Source organism: Gambusia affinis, linkage group LG03 (assembly GCF_019740435.1).
Source record: "Gambusia affinis linkage group LG03, SWU_Gaff_1.0, whole genome shotgun sequence".
NCBI classification, from domain to species: domain Eukaryota; kingdom Metazoa; phylum Chordata; class Actinopteri; order Cyprinodontiformes; family Poeciliidae; genus Gambusia; species Gambusia affinis.
In genome coordinates this window covers 19,452,052-19,477,969 of record NC_057870.1, presented here as the reverse complement: position 1 = coordinate 19,477,969, position 25,918 = coordinate 19,452,052, and the positions used below count along the sequence as shown (strand labels likewise).

At 37.7% G+C, this 25,918-nt stretch overlaps 1 protein-coding gene across 5 annotated transcripts; it reads left to right on the top strand.

Moving 5' to 3' along the window:
* Nucleotides 1-204: 204 nt before the first annotated feature.
* On the top strand, nt 205-25,918 carry ercc6l2 (excision repair cross-complementation group 6-like 2). Of its 5 annotated transcripts, none has more exons than XM_044111331.1 (21): nt 205-486; nt 11,444-11,572; nt 11,987-12,396; nt 12,512-12,628; nt 12,755-12,948; nt 13,519-13,612; nt 13,804-13,871; nt 13,988-14,195; nt 14,299-14,439; nt 14,821-14,937; nt 15,033-15,152; nt 15,240-15,311; nt 16,023-16,168; nt 17,232-17,327; nt 17,490-17,589; nt 18,166-18,318; nt 19,032-19,115; nt 20,095-21,043; nt 21,122-21,276; nt 21,537-21,694; nt 23,435-25,918. In XM_044111331.1, exons 2-21 carry the CDS (start codon nt 11,545-11,547, stop codon nt 24,603-24,605), a joined length of 4,581 nt encoding a protein of 1,526 aa, XP_043967266.1. In that variant the 5' UTR covers nt 205-486; nt 11,444-11,544; the 3' UTR covers nt 24,606-25,918. The 5 variants fall into 5 exon arrangements, with proteins under 5 accessions (XP_043967266.1, XP_043967269.1, XP_043967268.1 ...); XM_044111332.1 differs by lacking the exon at nt 205-486 and adding an exon at nt 11,301-11,337; XM_044111333.1 differs by lacking the exon at nt 205-486 and having other exon boundaries at nt 10,643-11,572; nt 18,169-18,318.

The following is a 25,918-nucleotide window of genomic DNA, read 5'->3' as shown; positions in this document are numbered from 1 at the left end:
CGGAAATCCAGACATATTTTGTAAGAGATCACTGAGTTACTTCCTCGCTTTTCTGGAAGAAGATGACAAGAGTGTGATGTTCACATTGTACTCTGTGTTTTTTGTTTGAGCCAATCCATGTCACGTCCCTCATTTCCATTATTCCTCACACCTGTGTTGCTTCCTGATTGTCTCCCTTCTTAATCCTCTCTCAGTTACAACCACGCAGCCAGATTATGGAACGCTTTCAGCAAGTAGTTTTCCAGCATTTCTACCTCGCCCTCATAGTTACTACCACTCTTTGTTCCTCGGATCTGCCCCTTCTGCCTTGCCCTTGTCGGACTGTTACTGATCGCCCATCTGGATCTCGACCCACGCCTGTTTCAGTTACTGTACACCGCTCTCGCCCACTCCCATGGATTCTGCTCTCAGCCCCGATCGTGTATGACCTCGGCCTGTCTGACTAAGAATTCGGACCTGCATTTGGTTCTTCTGCTGCTTCATAAGGTTGGTGCGCTGCCCTGCGCAGCATCTGCTCTCCTCCTTGTCCCTCAGCCGATCGCTACAATAACTGATCGCCAAGCCAGTGCTGCAGCTGGCGATCCTGTGTGCCCAGTTTAAGCTGCCTTTTAATAAATATCTGAGTTTACTACTCACTCCTGTGCCGTGGCTGATTTTCTGGGTCCCTCAAGTGAACCATTGCAAGGAGAGCCAGTCAACTACCTCCCTGAAATTTTTGCTGTACTGGATAAACAAACAAACTCACATAAACATCAGCACTGATGGCAGAAATCATGCAAACCCAGCCAAGACTATAATCCTGAGCCAAAATCTTCTTTTGTTTTCAGTTCAAAATGAGAGTCTTTAGATCTGATGGAAGGAGAAGGAAAAAATAAGTATGAAAGTGAAGAATCCGCTCCAAGCTGCATTAGTAAACAATACAAACACAATCAGCATCACAGGAGCCACATCTGGGTCTGGTCGAAATGGCCCTTGACTCTGATTGAGGGACCCACAAGGCTTGCTTGTTTCCCCACTGTTGTTTTGCTGCATGCCATATGAGGGGTAACATGGATTATGTGTCAGAAAAACTCTCAAGAGAGAAATGGTACTGGATATAAGTTAAACATCTCACAGAAAAAACATGACTACATGATGGGTTTTCTGGCTTGAACTTAGGAGACATGGTGAAGTCACAACTTAAATACAAGACACAGTTGCAGCTCTAGAGAGTTGTGCATAACAATTATTATGCTACAAGCAGGATGCCTCAAAAAGTCCCCAAGAGAGTTTCCTCTTCTTTATATAGGTTTAGGTTTTACTTCATCGAGGCAAAACAAATCATGTCTGTATTTAACAGTATCACAAACATTCCTTCGTTCTGAATGGAAATAGTAGCCATGTCTTGTCAAATGAGGGTGTGGGAAAACACAATGATATCACCCATTTAGACACATACAGACGTGTACATCTGCATGATTAATGGTCTCTTGCGATTTGGTATTTTGAATGCAATTTAAGCTTACAGACTGTTTTCCTTTCTGTCTTAGTTTTAATAAAATTTAAAAGTTAAAAGGTTAAAAAAGGGAAAGTCATGAAGAACAAAATGTGGAATTTAACGGTTGTTCCAATAACTTAACACAAGCTTAACTGCCAGCTGAGTAAAACCAATGTTATTATTATGGTCCTTGACTGAGCAATGGGAAGACTGTAAACTACTGCATCACAAATATAGAGATGGAAAATATGATTGAAAACAGTAAATAACACTGTGTTCTTTGAGTGTTTTTTTTTTTTACTGCTGTAAGTTGTCAGTGAAGCATTAAAGCTAGAAACAGAAAACGTTTTTGCATCTATTATCTAATGCTTTTGGGTTCGGTCAACAAAAGCACCTGAATAAGAAAATGAAAAACTTAAATGATGCATTAAATAGTGTTAAATTATTCATGTTTCAGATTTTCTTTAATTGTTTCTATAAACCTATGCCACAAAACCCTTTCCCGGCTTTAGAATTTCAATAAATCACAGTGAGAGCCGTTATCCACAAATAAAGAAAGTGGTGAACCTTCCTTGTAGAGTCCAACCAACCAAAATTACTGTAAGAGTACACAAATGTCTCATCCAAAACAACATCAGAAGGACTGAAGGCATGAGTTGTTCAGCTCAAGTCTAGAGTTTTAAGGCAGTAGTTGCAATGCAGGTTCAAGGGGCAGACACTTATACAGGTTATTTGAGCTATATGACCATTTAATATGACTATAAATATCTAAATGTATATCATTATCCATGATTAAAATAATAATTACATTTGTTTTATTTTTAGAATCATATTAATCAACATCACTGTAATTCATGTCAGTGTAACTATGCAAGAATTACTACAATAGCTAAATTTCATCCTTTGTCCTAAGAAACGTAAGCAAAAACAACTAAGAAAAAATAGGCTGATGACATCTGGAGCCAAGTGACTGACATTTCATCACTGAAAATATAATAAAATATTAAAAATGAAATAATTTCTGTTGTAACATCTAATACTAAATTTAATGTTTTTGTTTAGTTTATTGAAGCATTAGATTTTTAAAAATACAGCACAGCTTACATAGCCCATCAATACATGGGAACAAAATGTTAAAAGATATGTATATCTTCAGTTCAGAAATGGAATGAAGGCTACACAGTGATGATACACCAAATACATATTTTGTCTACTGCCAGCACTTCACTTTTTCTTGATTGCCACAGTGGCTGCTGCAGTCAGCATGATGAAGGTCAAACCTTTGTCCTTTCCTGGCTTAATGCTAACATACACAAATGTGTTCTGAAAGTCTGGTCTCACAGTGTCAGTGAGAAATTCTTTCTGGATAGTTGCCCATGGAAAAGAATGGTGTTTGACAGAGCAGCTGATATATTTGCAGAAATCACAGTAATCTCTACAGGGCCAAACATGACACAGTTTGTTTGCTTCTTCCACATAAAAGAGCAGTTCATTCCTCAATGCTTACACCAAACTTGGGCAAACATTCTCATTGGTGTGGAGACTTTTGTCCTTTTCTTCTTTTCTTGTACTTTTGCTCCTTCTTTACGGAACCCAGGCAGAGCAGAATCAACACGGACATATCAAGCCTGGAGGTCTTTAGACCACACACAGAGAAGCATGAGGATTTCTCTCCCAGCTCAGTTACTTTGCCTATTTTATTTCTACCTTCCCACCTCCCACCTCATTCTGGTTGTTTTAAATGGAGTCAGAATCTGTTCTTTTTCCTTATATTTTTCTGTCTCTGTTCCCTAATTTCACTCCCTCTCACAGCCTTGTTTGCCTGAAATAGAGTTCAAATTGTTTGGCCTCCATTGCTTATCTCCGTCTCCACTACGGAAACACATTCTGCCACTCTGTTTAAAAATACGGATGTGAACTGCAAAAAGGAGAGCTCCTTAGCATGATATTTGTGTGTTTGAGACCACCCAACGAGCAGACAAAGAAACTGGGACTCAATGCTTTATTTTTCAAAGCCTCTTCTGTTCCCAGGTCCTGATAGCTAAATGATTAATCCCTTACTGCCACCAGCATGAGTATTTGTGAGAAAACTGGCTAGTTTGGGAGAAAAACTGGAAGTGGAAACAAAATGTGTTTTTTTTTTTGTATATTTTGTGTTAGATCACTAACACAGGACTTGCAGACACAAAGATATATCAAATAAATAACTATTCAGTATATATGTAGAGGAAGAACACTGCAGATATCACTGTCTTCAGCTTAGATGATTTCCAGTCCAATATGTAAAATTCCTGGAAAATGAATACTATGTGCAATGGAAGGGTTTGATTCTTCTATCCATATCTAAAGATCATGAGAGCTGTATCAAAGATTGCTCAGCTCTTTCTTCAACATGGCAGACGGGAGCCAGTACCCAGATAAATGCAATTCTATCCCAGTCTCCCTCCATCACTCATGAAATTTATAACTACACACATCTCTATAGAAATCAAATAATGTGTCATAATTTTTCTTTTTCCTGTGTTTCCCGCCATAGTTAATGCCACGCCTCAACGGACAGCTCCTCCTTTACCTGCTTAGTTGTTTATTGTGATCATCTTTGCTGTTCTCTATATAAACTCTTGCTCTGTGCTCACTCAGTGTGAGATAAATGAACACATTTCAAATTTAGACCAAGCTGTCTAAAAAAAATCACAGCTTTATAAATAACTAATAGTGCCTGTGTACTGAAAAGATTATCTGTTATGTATAACTTTGAAGGACTTTTAAATTAGTGATAAAGTGACATGCTTATAGTCAGAAAAAGAGAGAGAGAAAGTAGAGAGAGACAACCAAAACTGAACGGGGAAAAAAAAAACAGAGAACAGCAATGAGTAAAGGTTTGGTCAACTACTTTTACAGATACAGTCTTGGTTCATAGAATCAGAATGATAATAAGTAATTCAAAATTGCTCAACATTTTGTCAGTACAATATAACACTGACATCAAGTTTCTGGTTACTGCCTATTAAAGCATTTCAGAAAGATAAGATGTCATCTTTTTATGTGAGTGGAAAGAGTTAATTAAGGCTTCTTAAAGGATGTATAAAGGCATGAATGGCCTTGGCTGGGTTCGTCTGACGTGCCAGTTGATACTGTGGATAAGGAGGCCTCGGTGTCGTGTTGGGTGGCACAAAGTGGAAGTTGAGGATTTACAGTGTCTCCAGACCACACACAGACCAAATGAGGGGAAGGGAGTGAAGAGAGACGGAACAAACAAGCAATAAAAGGATAAAAATGTCAAATAAGAAAACAGACCCAATTTGTGGATGATTATACGTATAGATTTTAAAGTCAGATAAATGCCACTTATACTGTATCATGAGTACATTTACCTTTTGACGCTATGTATTTTAAGTCTGTATCTTTATTCCGTTATCCAATATCTTTGGCTTGACAAAATCCTTGCAGCTCCCCTCTCATTTGTTGTCATTTCACACCATCTGAAATAGCAAAAGAGAAAACCAAACAGTGTTTCCCCAAGATCTTTAACAGTGGGAGAAACTGTGAAACATTCTGTTTGTTGTTTGGTGTTGATGTTTGCTTGATGGCATCCGTTCAAGAAGTTTATTGACTGACTGTGAAGAGTCTCTGTTCAGAGTCCTGTTCCTCCAAACCACCCCATTGTTAACACTGAGTTACTGGGCAGGGCAACACTGTAAATAACTACTCCACAAGATACATAAATATCAACATATTACCCAGATGTAGAGCTATTAAGCACAAACACTTCCAAAATAATTAGTTGTTCAAGCTCATTGGTTTGATGGATTTGTCTGCTATTTGTACTTTCAAAGAGTGTTTTGAGAAAGAAATGATGAGATAAAAAAATAAAAAATAAAAAAAAAGAGTCATTGCATGGAAGTGATTTTTACTTCAACTTGTAATTGGATTAACATACAAAGCAGTCATGTTTGATTTTCAGGTCAGGGTTGGTGAGAGATCTTTACATTTTGCACTTTAAATTCTCAATTTTACGAAAGCATTCTGTTCATTTTTACAATTTGAAACCTGTACATTTTACCTTCTGTGCAAAAATGGCCTGAATAAATAAACTGCATCTTCCAACCAATCACATTGTGTCAATAGATAAGAATTATTTGTTATTCTCATGAAATAAGCTTTAGGTTTTCTAGATTTGTGTACTTTTGTGTATTTACACTGAACAGCAATCAACGGAAGACCCAACCTTGAGATGCTCCAGTGCTAAGCTGAAAGGTTCTTTTTCAATACAGATTGTCTGTCTCTTAGTTAGGAACCTCAGAATCTAAACATAACAGAAAATGTTCAGAAGAAATGTCGAGCAAGAAAATTTTCTTGCTGGACCAGACGCCCCCTAGGGGACAATAGGGGGTGGTCTGACCTGTGGATGAAGGCTGACAGATCAGTTAGTGCACAAAGGGCCAGATAATTAAATTCATTCTTTACGGGGTTTTCTTCTTTACATATAATTGTTTCATTTAAAATTTTTCAGAAGCATGTGACAAGTAGACCAGTTTGTTCTAAGCTATATTAGTTGGTTTATTGGAAAAAAAACCAACAAAAAAACATTAATATACAGAGCCATAGCATCTTATAGATTTAAAAAAACTTATAAGGAAAACAAAACTGTTCAAAATTACTATTTACTAGAAATTCAAGAGGACTTTTACAGGAACAGCATTTTATGTCCTTGAGAAAGTGAGCAAAAATGCTTTGCTACGTGCTGCGAAATGGATGTTTGGTGCAATTTCACAATCATTTGCTTGGAAGGTTCAAGCCAAATGCTGTAGTTGCACTGACAGATTTAGACTGACAATATCAAACTGTATGAAGAAAGTAGCATAAATTGGGATACAAATGTGCCAATAAATACAGCTTTGTGAATCCCTTGGGGTACTTTTGGGGCCTTTCTTGGCAACCCACTGTATTCTTTTCCAGCACTAACCTATGTATGAAAAGAAGTGCAGTATGGCCACAAAGCAGAAAGCAATGTGTACTAAATGGTCCATAAGGCTGCTCCTGAGAGCCTCTCTGGACCCAAAGCGGTGAATGAGTTCATGCTACATGCATGGACGCATGGCCTGGCTCCCAACAGGCCTGCTGTCCATTGAATAACATCCCATAAAACACTAAGACAAATATCCAAACACATTCACATAAGGGTGTAACACATAAATTCATGCGAAAAAATTAAGACACTATAAAATATGCAATTGTTTACAAAGAAATAGCCACATATCAGTGTCTAAACTTTTAGAAATTTGTGGAATAGAAAGTTATGCAAGTACAGATAAATAAAAATATGCATTGTTTTACACATCAAACAAAACACATGAACAAAAATAATCTTCAACTGAGGTTTAAGGTATGAAACATTAACTTCATCCTTTGGCTGAAATAGCGCATTTTGAAACCATCTTCCAGTCTCTGACTTCAGTTTATGATAAGTCTGCCTAACAACTTACTTCAGTTGTGAGATATTTGGGTTTCTTCCATCTTCAGCTCATTTCATGTCATCTTGCTGCATCTCACTGAGATAGAGATTTAGACTTTGACACAATCTAGAACTTTCAATAGCCTTTCCTTTATAGTTTTATTGGTCTGGTATATTTTGGGTTGCTGCCATGTTTCAGGGTCCAGTTTTGCTTCAATTGTAATCTTTTTGAGGGTGGTATTAGATTTTCCATGACCACCCTCTGCGATTGTGAGCTGGCTATGATCCAGCTACATAAAAGCATTCTCTAACCATATCACTTTCCTGTTTCACACTTGGTTCTTTTCTTGGAATACAGTATTTGGTTTATGCCAGACATGTCCTCTGTTCTTGGGGACAATTAGTTTTCTTTTTAACTCTTCTGTCCAAATTATTCAAGACTCCACGGTCTTTCTCTACATTCTTTGTGGCACTCAACAGTCTGCCTTTCATGTATTTGAGAACAAAAAAAGTTTTTCCTTGCCTCTCTCTCCATTCACCTCAACAATGATGGTAAAATTGTGCATTCTATGATTGCACATGTATGCAATTTCACATCAACTGCAGCAAGAGCATTTTTAAATGGATGGCAGTTTAGTGTTATGGAGGGTTTCTTCTGGCATCTTTCAATCTACTATAAGGATTCATTTGTTTGCATGACCAAACCTGGGCATGTTGGCAGTTGTTTTGAATTATCTCCACTCATTGACTAGATTCCATGTAGTGGAATGGCTGATTTAAAATTCTCTTGAAATCCAATTAAATCTCTTATCAGATTTACAAGGTGCAACATTCTTCCTCCAGAAGGCCTCAGATAAATGCAGAATATAGAAGGATGAACACAGATGTAAGCAGCACTTTTTATTTATTTGAAAAAAATTAAGTACTTTTCTTACTTCCCAGAAATGTACACTATTTTGTTATGGCCTATTAAATAACATAGCAGATAAATATATTGAGATTTGCGGAGTGTCAAAATGTGAAAAAGTACAAGGCACCGAATTTAATACTGACAATGACAGCAGCAAGGTTCTTGCCTCAGTATTTTCCACTGTCAGATCGAGCTACTACAAATACCACGTTGTACTCACTGATCCCAGCAATGAATTGGTGAGTGGAGGGGTGTGTAATTGCATGCTTAAATGCCTGAGAATTGGACATCCAGTTCTGCTGAGCTGGTGCTTTCTGTGTGGCCTCATTGTTGAGACGAGCAGTCATGCAGTTCTTTGAGTCCCAGTCAGCGTTCATGTTGCGTTAGAGGTGGTTCGGAAGAGCAGAAAGGGGAGATTCTTTGTCTAGTAGCCAGATATTTTATTGCAAGATAAAACACTTTGTGCGTGTCCTCCAGGCCTGGCAGGAGAACTGTGGTTAATGCCAGAGTAGAGTAAATCTGCAGTCATCAGAGGGTCTTCTTTTTTCTGTTCTGACCCGTGGTTTAACATTCTTGTTGACAGCCAAATAATCAGCTGTTATAAAAGGGCCTGTGGAGCCTCTGATGGCAAGACAGAAACTAGAAAAAAAAAAATCAAGGATTGCACTGCACACATTGTATACTTGTGCACAAACATGCACAGATGCCACTGTCAGTTATACTTTCTGGTTGATGTGCTTAATTTGACCGAAGCGGACAAACAAAAGACCCTTCTATGCGACTGCAGTGTAATGAGAGGCAGTTTGATCACAACACAGTCCTGTAGAGTTTTCCATTTCATTGCAGGACAAAAGGAACAAGCCATCAAATTCAGGTCATCTGAGACTTTTACTTACAAGCAGAGTTGACGTTTAAAAAGTCCAGTCATAGGAACATTGGAGAGACTGTGCATGAGAGCAAGAGCAGCTGAAACCTGCAGTAAGAGAAATTGCTACTGCTTTTGTTTCTAAGTACTTCCTTACCTGCAAATGATAATAAGGAGTCTTCAGCCATTTTAATCACATTTTATTGTAGTGAATAGCTTAGTTTACTAACTAATATAAGATTTGGAGTTGAGAGGGATGATTTTCAATGTCGCATTGAGCATACGTTATGTGAATGTTATGTTAAAGAACCTTAAAGTTGCAGTATTAACTTTTATGAAGAAAAGTATTTATTTACATATGTATTAAAACTTTCACCCTGTGATGACAGTTTGTTATGAGACAGATTATCTATGAAAAGACTGATCTCCTCCACATCCTACCTGAGCCATCTGAAGAAATGCATTCCTCCTAACCAAAAACAGCCAGTCTTTTGTGAGATACACACACACTTGTACACACACCAAACTGTGTCAGTTTTGTGAATTTGACAGAAGGTCAGACTACAATTTGCCAGAAAGAAAGTGTAGACAGCCAATAAGGACTTCTTTACTAAGCACAAATTGGTCCAAAATGAAATAATTTGGACACAAGATATGTTTGACATGATACAAAAGCATCATTCCAGAATTTAAAATATCTAACACACCATAAGGCATAGAGATAGAAATATTGTGGCATGGAGATTCTTTGCTGCAGTATTACATGCTCACTATGATAATTCCAACATGAATTCTACCAAGTGTCGGAGGGAACGTGAGAAAAGAAATAAAACTGAAGCAGAACAGCACTCCGAAACAAGATTGTGTATGTATGTTACAGCTTTGTACGCTGAATATGAAATGTAGAGCCCATGAAATTGTTTGACTTCGCAATATGTTTTAAATTGATAGTTTGGATGCAAATACTAATTATGTAAATACTTAAAGCAGACATGCAAGGTCTGTTTTTGTCAAGTCATGAGTCTAATAGTCAACCCTTCCCTTCCTGACAGACAACCAAAGCAGTTACAGCCCACTTAGATCAATCAGTCCACAAAGTAAAAAAAAAAATATTTTGTGAAAATGTTTGTTTAAAAGAACTTTTTAAGAACAGCCAGAGATTTGTCCCAACTCTCTGTGGTTCACTGGGACTGTATCATAACAAACATGATCAGAAGAAACCCAGTTGAGTCCGAGAACTAGTGTGTGAAAGATCCAGACCATCATGTAAATGGTTTGACATCAGTGTTTGGGATTTCTTTATGAGAACATCTGCAGCTGCTGCCCTATAAATTTTCCAGTGTTGAGAAAGCACAAAAAAACCTCACTATTTTTGTATGGCAGTATACCATGACAACAAGTGGATTTAGACGTTCTTCATCTGCAGTGCCATCGACAGGGTTTAGGGAAAGTGAAATTGAGGATGGAAAACTGCACCATGAAAACGAGATGAATGCAAGATCCATCACATTTAACTTAAGAATGAATGTCATAGTGGTGTCATTATATCCATAGCAATGCTTCTTTTGTTGGATGATTCCTCGCATGACATATTTTTTTTTTTATCCTTTGAGCATTTTATTTCTAAAAACAGGGATTAAAACAACTTGCTAGTTAACATTTTTTTCTTTTTTTAACTTTACATTTAATATTATGGTGCTTTTGCAACTGAAGGCTGAAAGCAAACTGGAACAAAATTATATATTTTTGTTGTATAATCAGAATTCTTACTTGAAATCTTGCATCCTGCGCAGAATGTTAAATTTTTTTAATTTAAATTTTTTTTTTTTACCGGAAAATATTCACCAAACGACTCAAAGCTATCTATATAAATATTTAAAAAGGAAATTCATCTTTGGCTAGGAATTAAATAAGTTTTCAAATAATGAGATTCATTGTCAAGAGGCATTAAATAAATAAATAAATAAATAAATAAATAAAATACATTAAAAAAACAACGCCAATCTGTTGCATGGCTGTTGTCATATTTAATTAATAATTAGTATTTCTTGGAAAGTATGAGGTATATATTCAGCAATTGTTGAATATATATATAATGTATGCAACTGAACAAAGCAATCAGAAAGTAGATTTTCCACAAGAATTGTGTAAGGAGGCTAGATTACAACGTTGGAGTAAATTATTTAATAGTAACTTTATGATATGACATTAGTTTCCATTCAGTTTTATTGTCCTGAAAAAGTAAACAGGAAATTTTCCCTAATACACAGTAAGACGCAAAAATGTAAAACAACAATAACTTAAAATATATATATTACGCAGTAGTAGAATATCCAATCATATCAAAATAGCACATTAGCAGCGTGAGCACAACTAATTTACTGAACAAAGAGGACGATTATTCGGAGCACTTTCACTACACATACACAACAACATTTTTGAAAAATACATTAATTGTGACTGGAAAACAATAAATTAGAATTATGAATATATTCGTGTGATTTGCATCTACCCACAGTTTTACTTGTCATATTTTTCCACGCTGTTGGATAAGTGTCGAAAGTGCGCCGAGGTTTGTAAAAATAGATAAACACTGAAAGCTGCAGGGGAGTTCTGTTTGCTCCTGGCTGGTCTGTCGGCGTTTTTATTTATTGTACACATGTAAATAAGGAGAGATAAGTAATAGCGACAGACTGATATACGATTAAATCTGTGTGACATGGCTGTCTGTTTCAGATTAAGTGGAGCGCTTTAATGTGTCGATTATGTTTGCTAAGCTAACAAAGCTAGCCCCTTCCTAGAGGCGAAAAATAACAGAGGAGCTTGGATGCAACCAGATGGCTTCAGCGTCTGCTGCTGTGAAAGGTTTGCAGGACATTTTTTGCTGTACAATTTTTGTTGTTTTAAATTTTACGAACCTTGACGCAGTTGTATTTTTTTCAGCTCTTGCTTTTAAAACGATGTACTTGTCAAACTTGGTAACTGAAAACTGTAATTAGTCATATGAGAAAAAATGTATTATAGATGAGGAAAAAAATAATACAGTTACAATATCGGGATGTTTTGTAAAAGTAAATTTCTTGTAAGGTTGTTAGTTGGCATTACCTTTGGAAAAATATCCATTCCATTTTTGTCATAATTAACATTTGTTTGAATTGTGATAGTGTGTAATAACTATGTACCTTTCAGTTTTTGAATTTTACTACAATGGATTAACTTTGCTAATATGCTAATTCATTAATACACCTGTCTATTTGATTAATTTATTCTGTGATGCAGAATGGCGGGAAGGTGACTGTTGTCTTGCTCCAAGTTCCCCTGAGGGAATCCTGAGAGAAGCTACCATACAGAAACTGACTTCTAGTACACAGACTAATGATACAGCATGGGTGATATTCAGGAGAGAGCCAGGAGAGGAAGAGCAGAAGCAGGAAGCCATATCTGTCACAAAACTTATGAGATCTGGCTTAAAGCAATCTATACAAGAGAAACCCGTGTTCCCTGGCAGCAGCACCGACACTATCTTCTGCACTCCTTTACATCTGAGGGATGAAGACAGAGTCCCTTATACCATCAACAGATATTTAAGGGATTACCAAAGGGATGGGATCAGGTTCATTTACAACAACTACATGACCTCCACTGGTTGTATCCTGGGAGATGACATGGGCCTTGGAAAAACTGTGCAGGTACAAGACATAGGCAGCAGAATTATCTTAAGAATTGTCTAAATGTAGGTTTTATCATTTACATGTCACACTGTGGCTTTGTTGCTTTTAATCCCTCCACTTTTTTTTATCATAGATTATAGGTTTTCTTGCTGCTGTGTTGCACAAAACTGGGACATGGGAGGACGTAGAGAACAACAGGCCTCAGTTTCTCCAAACTCAGATACCCTCCAATCAAAGTAATCCTAGCAAGGTGGGTATTAAAATATATAACTATAGTACACAGCTTCTCAAATATTTACTGCATCCAATCATGTGCCGCAGATTATAGTATAAGTTTGTCATGAAGCTGATTAAAGTGTTGTGTGATCCCTTCCAGGTGTTTCTGATTGTGGCTCCACTGTCAGTGCTTTATAACTGGAAGGATGAACTGGACACGTGGGGTTACTTCCAGTGTGTGGTGGTCCATGGGCTGAGGAAGGAGGAGGAGCTCGCGCGCATCAAGAATGGCCGCATCGAGATCGCTCTCACCACCTACGAGACTCTCCGCCTCTGTCTGGATCAGTTTAATAAGTAATGAAAGTACAGTGCTCATACACCTTTTCTGGTTGGGTAATGTGCAGCAAACTCACAACATGCCGCATGTAGCCATTGATAAAGGATGACAGCTATGGAAGGGTTGGACCTTTAAATAGCCGGAATCTTGCAAAAAAAAAAAAAAAGTGCTAAAAGAGTGTATTTTCTTATACTTAGGTTGGTGGACTGAACATTTTTGAAATCAGCCAAACTTAAAATATAATTATGAAACTATTCAGAGAGCCCAAATAAAACCTGAACAACACTTCTTGAAAAGCTCAGAATTAAGTCTTGCTTGTTGAATGGTGCGCTAAGCCAAGCTAGACAGGTTTTAAAACCTTTCCACATGGTTATATGACTCTTCAATTAAGTTTACTGCTACAATCGTCTGATTACAACAGACATAATTTTAAGGCATTTTGCAAACAAATCCAGTTCATATTTAGAATCCACTTTTCCTTCATATTTATTTGTTGTGTTATTCAGTACAAACAAATTTGTATAAAGATTAAAATAACAAATACATTTCATACTTAAGAAATAAAATATCTATGTCCTCCTCCAAAGAATCAACTGGTCAGCAGTGATTGTTGATGAGGCTCACAAGATAAAAAACCCAGAGTCCCAGATCACTCAATCTATGAAGGAGCTGAGATGTAAGGTGAGAAAAATAAGGAGTATTTAATATCATAATGGATATTTTCTATGTATAGATAATAATTGCTGATGGTTTTAGAAATATTAAGTAAAAGCAGCATTATATTAAATGCTTTCAGGCAAAAAAATATGACAGCCGCTGTGGTTGTGCGTTTTCAACTTAAGTTTTCAATTCTTGCTTTTTTCTTCCATCAGAACAGAATCGGTCTCACTGGGACCATCTTGCAAAACAACCTGGAAGAGCTGTGGTGTGTTATGGATTGGTGAGTTGATATGACTTTATTTTATTAGAAAATAATATAGTATCGTATATTATTTTACATAAATTTTATGAATTCCTATGTGGATTCATGAATTCATACCTGTTTATTCTATTCAGGGCAATTCCAGGTTGCCTTGGCAACTTGGGGCATTTCAAGAACAATTTCTCAGATCCCATCGAAAAGGGGCAGCGGCACAGTGCGACCAAACGTGCCCTGGCTACTGGGAGGAAAACCGTTCGAGCCCTGGTGAGGAAGATTGCTCCTTTTTTCCTCAGGAGAACGAAAGCGCTCATCAAAGAGCAGCTGCCAAAGAAGGATGACAGGGTAAGTGTAGAGACCCTAAAGAGCATCAAATACCTGTCCGATCTCTTCTCAGTTTTTAAAACAGTGATACCTTACCGAATCTCTTTGGTATGCTTTGTCCCAGGTAGTGTACTGCTCTCTGACAGACTTTCAGCAGACTGTTTATCAGGCAGTTCTGGACACTGAGGATGTGACGTTATTGCTGAGGTCTTCAGAGAAATGTGACTGCCAAAGCGGACGCACCCGAAGGGGCTGCTGCTATCAAGTTAGTTCTTTTTTTTTTTCCCTCTTAAATGGTGTTCCTGTTTATGATCTGTTTAGTTAAAGTTTAAAATATAGAGAAAACTATTCAACCCACTTCGAAATTTTGACTAATCGCTATTTAGAGTAATCCTCTTTTCCACTTAATATTTTTTTAGTGAACTGCATACTATCTTGCAGTTCTTACTAACGTTTGAGGCATCTTTTTGTTCAAGTTTACATTGCAAACTCCCACAGTGGCAGTCTACCATTAATTAAATCAAATGATCAGTACTTTAATTTAGGAAAGAACCTGGCAAATTTTATTTTGCTTAAATCTCATTCACACATCATGTTGGTTATATAAAGTTTTCTCCAAGCAATTAAAGATCATTTTCCTTCCCAGAAAACCTCTCAGGGTGTTTATGTAAAGCATCTATACTTTACCTACTTGAGCATATTGAGGAAGGTTGCCAACCATGCAGCCCTCCTTCAGTCTACTTCAGGCACCAGCAAGAAACAGGTAAAAATCTTGTTATTCTGTATCAGGTTAAACTGACTTCCTATTTTTTTTACAATGCTGTTGATTCATTTTTTTTTTTTATTTGTATCTGATAGGAAAAGTATGTGAGTTCCGTCTGTGCTAAGGTTTTCCAGAAGTTCCCAGACTTTGTGCAGAGATGCAAAAATGAAGCCTTTGAAGCTCTGTCAGACCCAATGTATAGTGGAAAAATGAAGGTACCGCACTCAAGTAGAAAACATTTCCATGCAATCTTCACAGATCGTTTCAGTGCTGTTGATTTGCAAGTGTATGCTTTCTTTTAGGTTTTGCAGAAGCTTCTGAAGTACTATCTGCAGAAGAGGGACAAAGTGCTTATCTTTTCTCTGTCAACCAAGGTGAGAATTGTTTTTGAGTGCATTTGTTGATTTATCTGAACTTACACAGTGAAGTCTATGTTACTAGTACCGTACATAAGATGTACAGTGTTTTGCAAACTTATTCATATTTTGCTACGTTGCATCCTCAAAATTTTATGTCTTCTTTGTAACAAACCAACACTAAAAGTAGAGAATAAAGATAATATAGGAAGTGGGGAAAAGATATTTGCTGATTTAGTTGGTTTTTTTTTCTTACACATACAAATCTGTGTTTTGTTGCATTGCCTCTGCTGTGAGATTGCAACTAGCCTGCATTTAAAAAAAAGCTGGAATAATAGTTTTCTCATGACGTGCATTTCTAGGTATACCTTTGGGATTTTGACAGCAATTAGATCGTTATGGATAACTAGACTGCACAATCCAATGGCTGCTGTCACCTTATACCATCCAATAATATTTGTGGCCTCTACGGGGTCATATTTTTATGACCTGTCTTTTGCTTTTTTGGGACAAAAGAGGTCATAAAAGTTACAGCATTGCATACTCTATAGCATATATAAAAATATACAGTCAGAGTTCCTAATGCTATCCTTTAAATATTGCTTTACATAGGATTTGTTTGTGTAGTGTCTTTTTATCCTGTGTAAATTCTTACTTTTTAGCGAGTTGCATTCACATCATGTGAAGTTATTTTTGTTTTCTTAAATTAATTCCTGCATGTCCTTTCAGCTCTTAAATATCCTGCAGAGTTACTGCATGGCAGAGGGACTGGATTTTAGTCGATTGGACGGAACCACCAAGTCCAGAGAAAGAGTCCAGATTGTGAAAGAATTCAACAGCTCTTCTCACGTCAATCTGTGCCTGGTTTCTACCATGTTAGTGGGAAAGTTATACAACTAATACAGTTTTGAAACATCCTGTTAAGCTTTAAAGAGGAAATGCTTTTAAAGTTTCTTTTCAACTAAAACATATAAAAAGCATTAACAAAAGAAATGAGCTATAAATTACAGCAGCGTGATGACATTTTGTTTTGAACAGCAAACTCTGGAATCAGAATCAAAAGAAAATTAGCAGTGGGACAGTCTGGCTTCGGTTTGAGTTCATTAAATCAAATAGATTTATATTGTGATTGATATAATGAGGACGTCAGAAGAACTGTTATCAAGAGTGCAATGGTTTGTGTAATTAACAGAGCTGCACCCCACAGAGGGATTTAAAGATGCTCCTATGGTGAGCTTAGTTTTGGGAGTAATGTGTGAACAACCACCTTGAACATAAACTGTAATTTAAAACCTAAAATTTCTGTCAGCATTCAGGTTTGATGTAATTTCTGTTCTTTTTCTGGTCAGTATTGTTACATTTATGCATCAGTCGCACCATTTTCCCTGAATGCTTCACACTAGGAATCCTCAAGTTTTTTGGGTTTTTTTGTATTCAGTGGTTGTTGATGAAAGTGTTTTCTTAACTGATTAACTTTATGCTCACAAACAACAGCTGTGGTCTGGCTGTTTACTCCCTGCTTGAGTAATCAGTCCTAGCTGTGGTATGAACCATTGTTTACTCATCCGTCAGCTTTTAGTTGTCGGTTGCTTTATATCAGTTTCGGTTACCAGTATATGCACACATCCATTCCACATATGCCTATACTAATAAAGTCTATTTTTGGGAAAAAAATAATTCTGTCCTTAGCCACAGTGAATTACACATTTCGGCACATCACTTCATATGTTCATAAATCCATTATTGATATATGGTACAAGCTTAATATTTTTAGTTCATGTGACTCAAACAGGCTGTCAGAAGAGTAGGTTTTCATTTTACTTATCTGATTTGAAACAGAAATAGTAAGTGTGATGTATGTAGTTTTATATTCTTAAGACTTAGGTTTTATTGTTTTACAATGTAGTTCCCCTTTTAAATAATTGTTTCTTCTTTTAGGGCGGGGGGTCTTGGTCTTAACTTTGTAGGTGCCAACGTCGTCGTGCTCTTTGACCCCACCTGGAACCCAGCCAATGATCTCCAGGCTATTGACAGGTAGCTTTTGTTCAAGATAATACTTACTTCATGTATTCTGTTATAACTTTTACTTTCCTGGGCCATCAGACTATGTTCTTTGTACACATATCATTTTATTCAGAATCATTGTGCATTTTAATGCTATTAATGCGATGGTTGTTTGTGTGTTTGTCTCTGCAGGGCGTATCGTATCGGCCAGTGCAGGGACGTCACTGTTCTCAGGCTGATCTCACTTGGGACTGTAGAGGAGGTTATCTACCTCAGACAATTATACAAACAGGTACCAAACAATTGTAATGTGGTATTAAAAATTATTTTGTTTTTTTTTAAATCAACTTCTGAAAAAGTTGAGATATTGCTTAAATAGAAACAGAATGCAATAATTTTTGAAATAGACAAATATGATATTTGATATATATATGTGTGTGTGTGTGTGCGTGTGTGTGTATGAATATATCAGTCTGATATTCATTTCAATAATATTGTTTGCTGAAATTTTTTAGCAATGTTAGAAATTACATGCATCTTGATAATTTGTATGAACTAGATTCATTAAAAGAGCACAGTAAGGAGCAGAGAGGAATTCATCAAGCTCTGATCAATATTTTAATGCCTAACTTAAAGAAAGTGTCTTGGGTTTTGTTCACAGCTTGGATTACTGTCATTCAGTGTCCAGCAACTTTATGAGTAACATTAGCTTTTAACATACTGACTCACATCTTTGTCAAACAAGTTTCTTGATCAGATTTAAAATATGATGTAAATGCAGCTCATTTAAGTATGAAAAAAGATGTAAAATTGACATTATTTTCACTGGATTATGTTTTGTGAATTAGTTTTATTTTCTCCCTGACAGCAGTTGCAGTGTTCAGTAGTCGGTAAAGAGAGCGCCCGGCGGTACTTTGAAGCAGTGCAGGGAAACACTGTCTATAAAGGGGAACTTTTTGGGATCAAAAATCTGTTCAGGCTGCAGATTGAAGGAACGTGTCTCACCCGTAGGATTTTAGAGGTTAGACCATCAATGTTTCTTTTACAGTTTCAATGTGTCACACTGTGTTTTCAATTGAAATTTGCTTTTGTTTTCGTTTTGATCATACTTTGGTTTAAAGGAGCCAAACAATCTTAGATGTCTGTACATTCCTCTAACACAGTGTTTCCCAACCCTGGTCCTCAAGGCACACTGTCCTACATGTTTTAGAGGTTTCCCTGCTTTAATGTGCCTGATTCCACCTGTTAATCAGTCATCAATTGAAATCAACTGCACTGAAGCAAGGAAATACCTAAAACATGCAGGACAGTGTGCCTTGAGGACCAGGGTTGGGAAACACTGCTCTAACATACACTTCTTTGAGGTTTCCAAAGGTTTTTTTAGAGATTTTCTTCAAACATTTTTGACATTTATTTAGTCCTTTGTGGCCACACCAATAGTTCATCTCTTGGGCCATAATCATTTGTAATAATCTTACTTTTAAGATGAGCCACAAGGACAAAAAGTGGAACCTTTTAAATAAATCTAGAACATTTTGAACTTTCTTGGTCTGGATTTACAATTTTTTATGTTTGGCCCGACAGAAGCAAAGAAAAATATATGAGGGGAAGCTTTAGACTTTGCCACAAACACTGTTTGCAAGCAAAGTAAGATTTGAAGGTTTACAAGATTCACTGTTAAATTTGATTGTGTTTGGTGAAATGTGCTAATGAATGCATGCATCATCCTGCCAGCGAGAGGGACAAATGGAGGCCGGTGTCATAACAACAAAAACACACAAAGAAGGCGAGAAGGAGAACAAGACGAGCAGAAATGAAGTGAGTAACGCTATCATTCTCAGTGCAGCTCACCTTTCCTAACTTTCCTCTTTTCCCAAGTGACCCATGGGGACATTCTTCAAACAGGGACATTTGTCTAACAGTCAAACCAAGCAACAGTTTCTTTCATGGTTGTAAAAGAAAAAGAAATAAATAATTGCATCTTACACACATTGTGGGAGAGTTTGGAATTAGATCAAAGTAGGCATATGTCTGGATAATTACTAAAAACTAAACTAAAATGTGGACAATTGTTTGTATTTTCCAGACCTTATTCCCTATTGTGTTGTTTAAATATCATATTTATGAATTCTTCCATTTATCCATTTGTTCATCTATCTTTCCACATGCTCATCCATCTATCTATCTTACTGTTTGACAGTTCCCTTAATATCTGCCATAAATTTATGCTGAGGTTTTGTACTTGTACTTAAAAAAATCAGCCTTAATAGTACCAAGCATGAAGGAAATTTGATTCAGGAAAAAGTATGAAGTTTTGAATGTGTATGAATACAAGTATTCGGCTTTTAAGAAAATGAGAACATTACGTCAAGTGAGCAAAGTACAAGAAGATGACAAAAATTACCAATCAATCCCCTGAATTGTTGTCACTGAAGTTTGAGGTTTCTTTATGTTTCACATCTTTCTAATTGTATTTGGAGCAGCTGGATTTAATCACTTGTTTGACCTCATGGCAGAAGCGGACCACACTGAAGCATGTCTTCACTTGCCTCTTATTTTGTTTTCTTCCTATTACATCACCATGCAGGACTCATGTCACTTTGATGTTTCCTTTGATTTGTTGTTGGAAAACATCTGTTTTCAATTCACCACTTGAAATTCACAAGGGCTGGTTAGCTTCAAGATGACGCAAAACGGAAGAGATTTTACGCTTTGGCTGCATGTTGTTGCTAAATATTACACCACTTTTCCTGTATGTGCTTTTCTGAAACTGTAAATTTCTGCTGTTCCGTTTCAGGAGCATGGAGACAACACGCTGTCAAAGGATGAAGCGCCTGAGGAGAACATGCATGTCTCAAACATCCCGAAAGGTGTGCTAGATTTCAGCAGTGGGAGCGAAACTGACGAAGAGCTGCAAGGGCCAAAACCAAAGACTAGAAATTCGAGTGCAGGCCATGGCAGCAGGAGTGGCAAAGCTGCTGGTGGACCTGTTCACATGAGTCTTCTCCAACATGGCTTCTCCAGACTCCTTGAATCTGTCAAGGACAGACAGCAGCTGAGGGAAGGAGACCGTAGTTCTTCGGCTGAAGGTAGTCCCTTTGAGGAGGAGGCAGGAGAGCAAAAGATAGACAATACCTCCACAGGCATCTGCACAACTTCCTGTGAAGGAAATGGTGCTGCCCGCCTCCCAGAATCTGAAACAAAATCCCCGAACAAATCCACCGACTCAGACAGACAAGACAGAGATGATGGAAGTAACATATTATTGTTAAAAATGGGGGACTATGCTGAAAGACAGAGATTGGGCCTGAAAAGACGGCTAAATAAACAAATTGCAGCGAAGGACGAGAGTGATGGAAATTCCTCACCAGAAAACAAGAAAGCTAATAGGCTTAAAACTACAGTTACAAAAGTGCATCAGTTTGAAGGATGCTCAGACGAATCTGAGGATTTAGATGTAGAGGCACAAATATGTTCCAAAAGGGGTGCTTCAAATTTGCATAACAAAGAAGAAGATGGAGGCAGGAGGAAGCCGGGCCGTGGCAGAAGAAGACAAAGTGGTATAGCAAGGGACAAGGCAAGATCCAAGTATACAGAAGTAATAGAAGCTTTTACATCTTCAGAAGATGAACGTTCAGCTCCAGGGAGACGAGCAAGAAGGTCAGAAGTTGCTTCGTTTACAAGTCTGAGAGGTTCAACAACTCCAGCATCTGAGGAAAAGGAGCAAACCATTGACAACGTGCTGGGTTAGAGTGATGGTTCTTTTGTTTTAAGTATGAATTGTCATAATTCTAATATTAACCATGTCCATTATTGGTGTAAAGGATGTTTGCAGGAGGTGATGTATATGCACTCTAACCAGCGGGTGGTGGGTGGCAGCAGAGCAGAGGAGCTGATCAGCAGAGCGGCTGTGCGGGACGTGTTTGAACGCAACATGTACTCACAGCTTCCGGCCAACAACCTGCTGGGAACCCAGGAGGTACGTAGAAACAAACACCACGTCCAGTGGCTGTTTAAAGACAGAGTTAGGAATAATGTTGTGTGAGCTCTTAATTTTTTCACATTACACAATTCTATGGTCATAAAAATATTTAAAATATTTGTTACATCGATGGAAGTAGATCTTCCTGTACTGAGAGTTTTAAAATGACTCCAAGATTAGGTTTTCCCCTCACCATTCTAAGCTGTTCTGGTCTTTTAAAAAAAATGTGATTATTGCATTTTGAACTTCCGTTCCAGAGCCTGCCAGCGAGTTCACCAGACAGCCAGCCTAACACCAGTGGCATCCATCTGCAGAGGCCCAACGTGGATCATCCAGTGATCTTCTCCAGCAAGAAGATCCACCACACTGGATGCACTACAGTCATTATTGGAGATACTCCCAAAGCAGTCTGCAGGTATTTTAAAGCATCTGTGATTATTATACTGAAGAATTGAAGGCAAGCAAGAAGAGTGTAAGGAATAAACAGTTTTATAAAAATAAATATAAGCTATCAAATATAAGCTATTACGGCTGTAATGCATTTTATTTGTTAGGGGTTATGCACACTAATTGACATTTTTGTAAATATGCCAGAATTAGTTAAAATGCAATTTTTCATGATGTATATAAAAAATATACATCATGCATATTCTTGTTCCTGGACCATGAGATTTTTTTTTTCATCTTGGTAAAAACAAACTAAGGTCATACAAACAAGGTTAAAATGACTGAACTACACCAATTCTATCAATACAATAAATACAAACGTTAAATACAAAACAAGGAAACTAAAACAAAAAAGTTTACCAAATAATTCAAATTAAAGTTGTCACACGGCTGCCAGAGAAGATCATTTTAAAGGAGGATGGAAGGAAGAATGAGAACCAAAATTTAGGAAGAAGTGGAATATTGGGCAAGAAATAAAAGAGGAGGGGGATTCCTGGCAGTGTTGGGAAGAAGGCCAAAAACCCACCACAGAAACAGTGTTCAGAGGCCCCACCTGGACCTTAATAACTGCTCATGTGTGTATGCAGAAGAAGACCACCCCTGAGGTTTCCTCTCTACCTCTTTCCCAGCATCATGCCAAAATCTACCCAGCTATGATCAGGCACAACACTGAAGGAGTTTCCCCCTTTGCAACCGCAGTCCTCCTGAGACTGACCAAAAAATGATCGCCTTAGGTCTTCCAAGCCCGCACATTATAGCAAACATTTATGTACACACACACACACACGCACACACACCCACGTGGTGTTCACACACACAGACATAACCTCATTCTGTTTCATCACCTCGCCTCAGTCGCCCATATATACAGACACACAGACACCTTTATGGCTCCAGCCTCACTCCCAGCGGGGGAAGGCTACATCTCTGCCCAGAGCTTCACCAGTGAGTGAAAATACACATTGAATTATATTGATACCACCTCAGTTTGTTTAATGATTTGAATTCATAAAGTAACTTTACTTTTGTTAAAAGTAAAGTTACTATCTTTACTTTTACTTGTTGTGTTTCCAATGAAACGCCACAAATGGTAAAAAAAGACAAGCCACTTTAATGTGATGGTGTCGCCGAGGAGGGTCAGATCAGCGTTTTTAACGGCTCCACGAAAGCAACTCTAGTCTGACCACATTGTTTTCTGGACATAAACCCTGATCTTTGCCGTACTTTTCATCTTAGGTTAGACTTTACAGACCTGCAGAATATCTGAATGATAGTCTGGGAAGAATTACTCCGAAAATGTTAAATATGTGGTATGCATAAACATGATCTAAGAAAATGAGCCACATTATCATTAAGGTCATCTTTGAAAATATTAAAATGAGTAAATTTGTAAATTTTAAGGAAAAATAAAATCACAATCACATTTTGCAACCCACTGTTAAAAATGTATTTGAAACTACTGCTACTGCTACTTTATAATTCTTTAAAAATAACATACCATTCCACAATAAAACTGAGGTGTTTGCTAATTTTTTAGATGAAGTGGCCAGATTTATTTTTCCAACAAAGATTTATATTTGTGCGGACAGGTATTGTCTATTCTGGCTGCCTTTAAGCACTGAAAAACATTTCTCATAATAAAGTTAATTTAAATCTTGTCTACATAAAATTTGTCACTTATTTTTGTCTCTTTGTCATTTTTGCATAGGCAGCAGCTGGAGGAAATGGCCCAACATTTCAAATTTGTTTCAATTCATCAGTTTGCCACTGAGATTCTGAAAGGAAGTTCGTCTCATAGACTCGACTGGCTCTGTCGGTACTACACTTCACTGAACCACTCTGATGTGGCCGAAGCTGTCACAGAAAACTTCCCTGACACGACAGCGCAGCCTTCCTCTCCTACAACTCCTGCTTTCTCATCATCTACTAAAATGTCAGACAAAACCCAACAAATTAAATCTTCCAGAGGCAGAAAAGTAAGGAAATACAGTCAGACCAGAAGAACTAACCCCAGATCTCCACAAAACAGTATTTCTTCACCACAGAGTGGATCTGGCATCCTAAAAAATAATGGTCTTGAACCACCAAAAAAGGCAGGGATATCTGAAAAGAATCTTCCAGATCCTCTACAGGATGTTCGAAGGTTTGTGTCAGAGGAGCAGGAAGAGATGGTCTCCAGTGCCAACAGGCATTCAAGGACACAGAAGAGCAGTGTTTCTTCTGCTGGAGCCTGCCGACTTGGTGGTGGTCTGACAGCCAGCAGCCTTGGTCAGGTATCCAGGGAGTCTGCTGTTGCTGCTTTCCTGAACCACACAGACAGAGACTGCCCTTCTTCGCCTGACCTCAGGCGTTGCAGCTCCGCCACGTTATCCAAACCCACAGCTCAGGAGAGGGAACAAGGAATCCAGGAATCCTCACTGAGGACTGGTGAAACATCACAAGGAAGTTCTGAGCCTCCTTCTGCCTTATGCAATAGCTCCCACCTCAAAGATCTTATAGGAGATACATCCATTCTTGATGATTTGCTGAAACCTAAAAGCAAGAATGTGCAACAGAAAAGCGGCCCAAAAACACCTCCCGTATCTTCTTTGCTGCTAAACCCAACACCCGACACATCTTCTTCACCTAAACTAACTCTAGGTACTGATTCAAGCTCAGTTACACAAAATACTGCACTGGTGCAGACATCAAGAAGAGCTCGCAAAGACATCTGGGACATCCTCAGTGAGGGCAATGAAGAGAGAATCAACAGACTAACAGACCCAGAGGAGGTGCAGAAAGTTTGCATTAACTCCACTTTTGCCGCTCGAGGTTTTTCTGGACAAAAGGAAAGCAAAAATCTCTGGAAAACAAATGACAAGTTTCTATGGAGGAAATGACACAATAAAGCCTTTTAGATTATTATTTTATTTTTATTTTCAGAAGCGTCAACCGGCAATGTTGCCCAAATACTCAGCTTGCTAAAACTCTGAAATTCAGAGTGTGCATATTTTCAAGTTTGTTTTCGTATCCTAGGTGGTGTGAATGATTGTGCCTTTTATGCATCAGCCTAGTGAGGTGCAAAATAGCATTGTATTCACTAACTTATGGAAGATGTATTATTTAGGACTGTTCTGGACTGTGGCAAAACTGAACTTGAAGACAACGGCTGTTGGGGGTTGATTTTCAACATCACCATTCAATATTGTGTGCTGTAAATGGACAGATTCTCCTGGAGTTCTTTACTCTGTAATCTGAGTTGTCAGTTGTGCAGTTGTGTCCCAAAAAGTAACAGCTTCTGAGCAAAAATAACAAGCAGTTAATGACCATGGGAAGGTTTGAATGGATTGTCCTTACGTTCTGCCATTTGAAACTCTCTATTTGCTTTAAATTTTTACATGTCATATTCAAACTCTTGCAACTTCTGCTTGCATCATTCCCATAACACAAGAGCAAAGTCACAGGCTCATTTGTGCGTTAATTATTTCATGAGCATGTCGTAGCACACAGCTGTTTGACCCCTTCCAGCTATTGTGCTGAGGTAAACGGACACCCCAAAAGAAAATCTGTGCTCCGTGTTGTGTTTACCAGAAATGAGAAAGTGCTGATAGCCATCAGTAAGCAAGAGAAAGGGATGAATGTCTCAAAAGACCTCACAAGTTGTTAAAACGCTTGTGTTCGTACTACTGGGTGGTAGATGGCTTCATGCAAGTGTATGCCATAGCCACACCCGGGTTAAATCGTACACAGGAAGAAATAAAACATCTTTTTTCCCCCCAGAACCCAAAGCCACTTTCTTGTTACTTCTTTTTCTTTCATCTGAAGATTTGCAGATCCAGGTTTTTTTGGGGGGTTTTGTTAGGTTTTTTTTTGTTGTTGTTGTTGTTTATTGTTTTTGTCATCAAATGAAAAATATTTTTTTCTAACTCTTTCTAACACCTGATTGCTGGGAATGGTTTATATCTAAACAAACAGTGCCCCAATTTGATCTTATATTTAAAACCATCTGCATACGTTTGCCAATGATGGAAAGCCAAGTAACAGTTACCCTCTAGATATCAGGCTATGGCACCTAATTTGGTTTTACAAGACTGTTTATGAGACTTGACATCCTTTTTGAGCTAGATTCTCATCACATCTCATCTTTGCTTCCCATCCAAAATTTGTAAACTCTTTGTCACAAATTAAAAACTTTATCCACGGTTCGAAAACA